This window comes from Haplochromis burtoni, unplaced genomic scaffold (assembly GCF_018398535.1).
Source record: "Haplochromis burtoni strain Fernald_Lab_line unplaced genomic scaffold, NCSU_Asbu1 Contig_79, whole genome shotgun sequence".
Lineage (NCBI taxonomy): Eukaryota > Metazoa > Chordata > Actinopteri > Cichliformes > Cichlidae > Haplochromis > Haplochromis burtoni.
Window position 1 is genome coordinate 1,626,820 of NW_024582440.1, and position 7,292 is coordinate 1,634,111.

Genomic DNA, 7,292 nt, shown 5'->3' on the forward strand with positions numbered 1-7,292 from the left:
GTTACAAATGTGATGAACAGGAACACAGGCAAGGGAATATCTCTCAGAGGAGCAGGAAGTCTGGAGACAGAGTGTGCTCCAGCACAGGAAATAGGGCTTAACTGGCTATGCGCGTATGCGTGCGTGTTTGTGTGTGTATACTTACTGTGTGTTTGGGCATTGGGGGTAGCCCTGACGGACTGTTTGTGTCTGCTTCGTCTTTCAGGATGTGGTCGGTCCTCATGTACGAGTCGTACAGACCGTCACCATGGCGAGCTGCAGGGACAATGATGAACAAAGTCAATCAGTGTGATGATGTGAGGCTATTAAATCTGCAGCAAAAGCACAGAACGATCCTCGAAGGTGACGTCAACAGAATGCAATTTAATTTTCTCCACTGAGACGCACTATCCTTGTTTGACCAAATCAGGCAATGTCCTATTAATCATCTCATCAATCACACCAGCAGTTCTAGTTACCCTGATGCTAAAACAAATTGCATTGTACAACTAGACAAATCCCTTGAGCCACCACAGCAAGACATCTTGCAATACACCGATCTCTGTACGCCAGTGGGGATGAATACGGTCTCCCACAACAGGCTAGCTCACAGTTGCAGTGAAAAGACCACCATGATCAGATACATCACTGTAGCTATTGTACCCAATACATTGTGTCTAAGGCCAGCGCTCCAACCTGACCAGCTTACACGCGGCTTAGGGTCCCAGATCGCTAGCGCTGCAAGTGGTATTATTGGCCTAATGGGGGTAACAGATGCCTCTGTGACGACAGCATCTTTCCGTCTGCCCATCTGTCCATTCAGCCCAAATCATGTGGCGCACACACCAGGTGTGTTTGGAATTAGAGCTAATATAGAGGGATGCTTGTGCCTGTCATTCAATAGTGCTGTGTTTCATGCTCACCTCTTTGGCATTGAGCCAAACACCTAATACGAGATGATACGGCCACAGTAGATGGACGAGCACGGCATTTGGGACTGTGGGTGGAAGCCAATTACAAAAATGGCAATCGCTCCCATTGGCCAACTGTTTACCACAACAGTCATCGAGCTTACATGCTAGCTGATACACCAACTGATTAAAACTAACTGTGTAAAGTGCAGCTTGAAATCAGGGTGAGTAGCTCATTAGCCGAAGTTGTGGCGAGTTTGGCGTTCTCCCTCTTGAGTCTCAGAGAGTGCTGTAACCATGTGTAGGTGCGTCAGAGACTATGTTCCCAGCACAGGCTTGCTTCTGGACAGATTAGACCTGCTGCCTGGATACGCACGCATTAAACCTGCACAGCACTGCAAACAGTGGCATTAGGACTACACACACAATATTAGCCAAGCACAGACTCCATTAGCCCTTAGCAAACTCCTAATCGCTCAGTGGGTGCTCAGCACTTTTTGTACAGAATCTGAATTTGTTGTCCAAGCAAAGCTTGAAAGGAAAAAAAGAGAAGAAACAGAGAGCAAACATCTGTGTAACCCCAAACATCCAGCCCACTATGTCCAGCTCTCCCCACTATGAAAACTCCTTGGCACTGTAAAGGATAGAGAACAGGGTTCAGGCAAACAAACACAGCAGCTCATGTGTCATAAAACGTGTGAGCGTGGCTGTGGTGGGGGAAAGGCTCAGCTTTTTGTCCTCTTCCTGGCATTCTGGACAAAGTGTGTTTTACAGAGGCAAGGTAAACCACAGGGTTCATATGACATGACATAACGATGACAGCCCTGTCATTTTTCATTCTTTCTTTCTTGGCTTCTTTCTTATTACCAGCTAAAAAAAATAAAATTAAGAAAAAAAATCAGCACATAAGCAAACAAAAACAGATCAGTCACAGTGTCATAAAACAATAATAACACTGGTCATAGTACAAATTCCAAAACCGCGTCTTAAAAGGATGCCAACTGAGATATTACTGCTTATCAACCCTTTGATAGAACAATAAAAGTTTACGAGAAAGATGAAAATAAGAAAATAAAATAAGCTTCCTGGTGTGACATTCAAAACCTTCTTAGATAAAAGTCTTGTAACTGATCAGGGTAAGCAAAAGGAAAAGAAAACTTGTTAACATGTCGGGTCTTGTGAGAAGCCCACGGCACTGTTACAGTAGCTTCATATATACGTGCTCTATCCCCACAGACGCGGCGTGACCGCGAAGACACTTGTGAAACTAACCAGTTCTGCAGCTACTTGGAGGGCATTTTTTTAAATCCCAATCATACTCACCTCTAAATTACCCCCAAATAAATCCTATTCACACGACCACGAGGAAGCGAACGTACAGACAAACAAACGTTTTACTTTGTTTTGGTTACCTGTTGCTATTGGGCCCTCTGGTTTCCGGCTTATTATCATCATGATTGCAATTAATATTAGATGCCAGCATCCAAAGTGAGGGGAAAAATCAGATTTAAAAAAAGGAGAATAAAAGTTCAAACTAGCAAACTGAGCTACTAGTATTAAAAAGTCTGCTGTTGCAGTGTTTTGATAGCAGTCCGAGTACCCGTTAGTTGTCTTTTCGACTGAACTCAAGTTGTTTTCCTTTCTGTATCAGCAAGCTTTCTTCCCAGTGTAAGCAGCAGTTTCTTCTTAGCTTTACTGTGTTTTCATGTGTTGCTCTCACACTCGTCTTGGCTAACATGGGCCAAGCTACAATTAAAAAAATGAACAGGCGGTGGGGGTCGTTTCCCTCAGCTAACTAGCCAGCTAGCTCGCAGAGCCACGAAACACTCGTCCGCCGGAGAGCCGCTTCCTCCGTTAGTTTGAGTCCAAATATCACAACTCGATGGTCTGACCCATGTGCCCCTCGCCTTTCTCTGACAGTACAATGAGTCGATCCAGAGCACCATTCCCGTGCCTATTCCTGGTAAGCTGGCTTGGTAGTTAGCAAACAAGAGCCCCCAGGATTTGTCCTCCTTCGGGACAGCTTGGGGGGTGCTTCGCTCGTCTTCGGGGATGGCTAGCCCAGAACAGGCTAACTGTATTCACGCCTCATGTTTATACTGCACTAATAACCGGAGCAGAATCCCCGTCGCGTAAAAGCTTCACCCGAGGTCAGTGCAGTAACGCTGCACTGTTAAATCCTTCTCCTGTGCGCTGCGAGTATCTTATTCGACGGTGCAGCTGTGTGTTGTTGCTAAGGGCGTCTTCACTGAGCTCAGAGTCAGCAGGCGGACGGAGGGAGGGAGCAGGGCGGCGCTTACCGGGCATCCAGACGGCAGGCAGAAGGGCGCCCTGCAGCGTCCACATGGAGGTCTGCAGAGGAGCCAACAGGAAAGTGGTCGAGCTTCTGCATGCATAAGAACATCACAGGTCGTTTTTTCTCACATCACTGCGCGAAAAAGCAAGGGGGAAAAAACAAACAAACAAACAAAAGACTGATGTAAAGAATTAGCAAGTGGTGCACTTGTGTAGAAGAGAGCCATAAGTTTCAGAAACACCCGGGCTATTCCTGCGGCAAGAGTCCTGTAAAAGGCTTATAAGCAACACTCATTAGCAATGCTATTATCTCAAAGTAATTATTATATATTATAAAGCAATTATAAAAGTGGTTTTTATTAGAAAGTGGTGCAAAAGGGTCAATAATTTGCTAATTCCTGTATTTGAACTGTGGATACATGCTAAATGTGTTTTTTTGTTTACTTGTTGTTGTTGTTGTTTTTTTTTTTACTGTTTTCAGACATTTCTACAGCACAATAGGTCCACTGATGGGCTAATAAAGTCAGATGCACATATATGGCATAATATATTGTGCCAATACCCTTTTCGTGCTTGTTTGTTAATGTTTTAAGAATATGATTACCTGTGATCTGCAGCCCAAGAATTAAGCATGGCTTCTCCTCTCCCTCTCCATACCCTATGAGGGAAAGCTGTGGATTGAAACCGGAGCGTGTTTGGAGATCTATACAAGGCTGGATATAGTTAGAGGCAGGGCAGAGGACAGACGGAGTGAGACCCAGCAGGCATGAGAAGGGGAGCAGGCTATATTCAGATAGTGATACATGCTGGGCAGAGGGTGATTCTAATCTTAGCTCTTTCTCAGAGGTGAGAAGAGGAGGTCTCTCTATATTTGCTGCCACAAATACATACACTGACACACTTTCATTTAGACCCCCCCGGGGCAGCAACCGACCCTTAAAACCTGTTGCTTATTCTTAGATGGTGGTGTATAGAGTGAGTAGGGTGACAATGCCTATAAACTGATCTGCTTATTGCACTTGCCTCTCAAGAGGTTTCAAGGTGTAAGCTTGTGGACCATGTGCCACTTTTAATCGCAGTGAAGTGAATTTAAAACTGCGGCCCAATGGGACCAGGTGCAAAGCTACCTATAGGTCCTCGAGGTGGGGGTCGGGCTGTATTTAGTCTGAGGCTGTGTGACAGACACTGACACTTGTGGGTTTATTCACCTGACACCACATTTTAAATGCTCTTGAAAACAATCTCATCTGGGAGGATACGTGTCAAAATGTGAATACTTTCTTACCAGAACATATAAAAACAAAATAATGGAGCTGTGCATGAACTCACACTACCTGTTACTACACAGTGATTACTAGTGATTGCTGTTGTTATAAGAACCCGCCACCTGCTGGTGATTTTGCAGCAATGCAAGCTGGTTCTGGCGGAGAAGGCATAATTGTCTTGTTAGAAACAGCAAGACAAGAAGAACAATTACATTTTTTAATATTGGTAATATTAAGGCTATTTTTATGCTTATATGTGTAACGGCAGTACACTATTAAAATGTAAAAACCAGAAACTCATTATTCAAATATTGATCATAAAAAATGATGTCAAATTTTATTTCCATTTCATTCTTTTCACCCTTTAAGATCTTTAAAACTTATAGCACCATCTGATGGGAGGAGTGTCCCACAGAGTTCACAGAGCAAATCTTAAGTGGTTCAGCAGTTCCTTAAAATGAACCACTGTGCATCACCCAGTTTATGGGAAAAGGGAAGCAAAGGGACTGAATGTTACCACAAAGGTTTATTTCCTTAATGCTGCCTCTGATGCGCTGCATACAAACCCAGCTCTCTTATGCCCAACAACAAACAAGGAGTTTCTCCGGGTCTGTAGTAACCTCATCTTTCTTTTGCTCTTCTTGAGAAAAACTATACTGCCGAGATCAGACAGTAACTGGGTCAGCCTTATCAGCTACTACCTCTCTGTTGTTATTTTGTCGTTGGTTTGTACACAGGAAACAAGTTTCACGCTGCATGTACATAAATCTGCCAGTAGGGGGCACCAAAAGATGTATTTTTACACACTTTTATGTGTTTTATGTTATACGCAAACATTTCATCCGTGCTCAGGACCACTTTATGTTCTTGAGCATCTTTTCACCCAAAGTAAAGTCCACTATGACGGTGTTAAAATGATTTTTGCAACAGTTTGTTCATTTACTCAGTGTAAATAAAGCACAGATTGTGTGGGCCGTTATATTTTCATTAACATTTAATAATGCATCTGTATCCTCAAACATCATTTTTGATTATTGTTCATTTTTACTTAAACAGTTGCATAATGAGTGAATCATAGTGCGGTGGCGTAACGCCTGCCTGCTTCAGCATGTGCCACAACTCTCATTCACAGGGTGTAAGATCATTGTACAATCTACACATGTCTGTGCTTCGTATATATTTTACTTTGTCATCCACCATCCACAGAGCCTCTTTATTCATATCAGAATATCAGAGTGCTTTGTGATTTTTTTTATTTATTATTACATCTTGAATGAGAATGTAGGATGTTCCTCCTTAGAGAGCAGCACTGGATGGTGTTCATTTACAAGGTTTTCATCCAACCGTGGCCGGGTAACCTCTGCTCTTTGCTTAAATTTGAATACAGTGCTTAGAGTGCAGGTCACAAGACTTTCCAACATCAGCTGGGCTTCGTATTGACACTGAACTTGGAAACCCTGATTTTAAATGTATAATTGCGCCCTCAAATTTGATAAAAGACACTGTGTCTGATTTGATTTAACACTTTATAAGGTTATATTTATGTGTCTGGAATTACTCATGCATGTGCTATTTGTAACTGATGTGCATGAATGTGCTTTATAGTTTTTTTCTGCTTTTATATAAAACAGTAAATGTGAAAAGCCAATGGATAAAAACAATAATCATATTTTAGCATTAAAAACATCGATAACACTTTATAATAAGGCCTGCAACTAAGGGCATACTTGGCTTTTTAAGTCTTTACTTAATGTTCACTATGTTGATGTGCATGATGGATGTTTTACTGTTCAGTTGTCCATTTATTTCTCCCTTATTAACCTACAAGAAAAAATAAATACCATAACATTTTGCAGGGCTATGTGACCTTACATTGATGGAGCTAAGGCTAATGTAATGTTTTCCCTTTCACATCACTGTTCAAGCCATCAAAAGGATTTCACAGGAAAGGAGTGTCTCTTTCCCTGTAAAATACCTGGAAGTCAGGCAAAGTTAAACCACTCCCTAAAACGCCCAATCCAAAAAGTACAGGGTGTTTACAATGTAAGCCTGGGAAATGTTGTTTGTTTTTCCACAAAATTACCAAGTACTGTATAAAATTATTCATGCAGTACTTACAATTGCTTGAGCATCAGTATAATTTCTGTCTCCTTTTTTGTAAAACACCCAGAATTTAGGCAGAACCTAAAATTACTTTTGCACTACTTAAACTTACTTACAGTATAGTTATGTGTTTTGAGGGTAAAAACAAACAAACAAACAAACAAACAAACAAAAAACCCTTACTTGTTACCCCCTTATTCTAGCATACCTACCATTAGGTAAATATACAAATTCATAATTCAATTTAATTCCAGGGGAATTATGACCTTAGTTATGGGACATATTATAAAGTGTTGCCAAAGTATAATTTTGATTAAGGAGCTTGCACATACTGGTGAGTACTGTTGATTTAGAGCAGCTGTGACTTTACATTGAGCGGTGGTATAATAAATTTGTTAAGCTCTATGTCTTTTGTACACAGACCTCTCTTGTATCGCAGTAAAGCATTTAATAAGTATTGATTTAACAGTATAAGATTGTTCACTGAAATATTTTATACTGCTGTAAAGAAAAACAAACAAAGGAGAAAGTTTCAATAAAGGAATTTCCTTTTTTTAAATTTCATTTTCAGATTTTGTACAATTCTACTGATATACACACACACACACACACACACTTCTTCAAATAAAACAAAATAAAATCGCAATAAAAGCATCAGGTCTACACATCCCTTATATAATAACAATGTGGATGGTGTGAACCGTGAAATAAATAACACACACACACACACACACACACA

At 41.3% G+C, this 7,292-nt stretch overlaps 1 protein-coding gene across 3 annotated transcripts in view; it reads right to left on the reverse strand.

Annotated features, from left to right (window-relative positions):
• The window catches only part of dyrk3 (dual specificity tyrosine phosphorylation regulated kinase 3), a 10,391-nt gene extending 6,474 nt beyond the window's left edge, over positions 1-3,917 (reverse strand). Inside the window, exons 1-2 of one of the 3 annotated variants that reach the window (XM_042222078.1) lie at positions 3,790-3,917; positions 146-255 (exon numbers count right to left, since the gene is read on the reverse strand). In XM_042222078.1, the coding sequence (XP_042078012.1) occupies positions 146-223 (78 nt within the window). In that variant the 5' untranslated portion in view covers positions 224-255; positions 3,790-3,917. The other 2 variants (XM_005924701.3, XM_005924702.2) reach the window with 2 other exon arrangements.
• Positions 3,918-7,292: the final 3,375 nt, after the last annotated feature.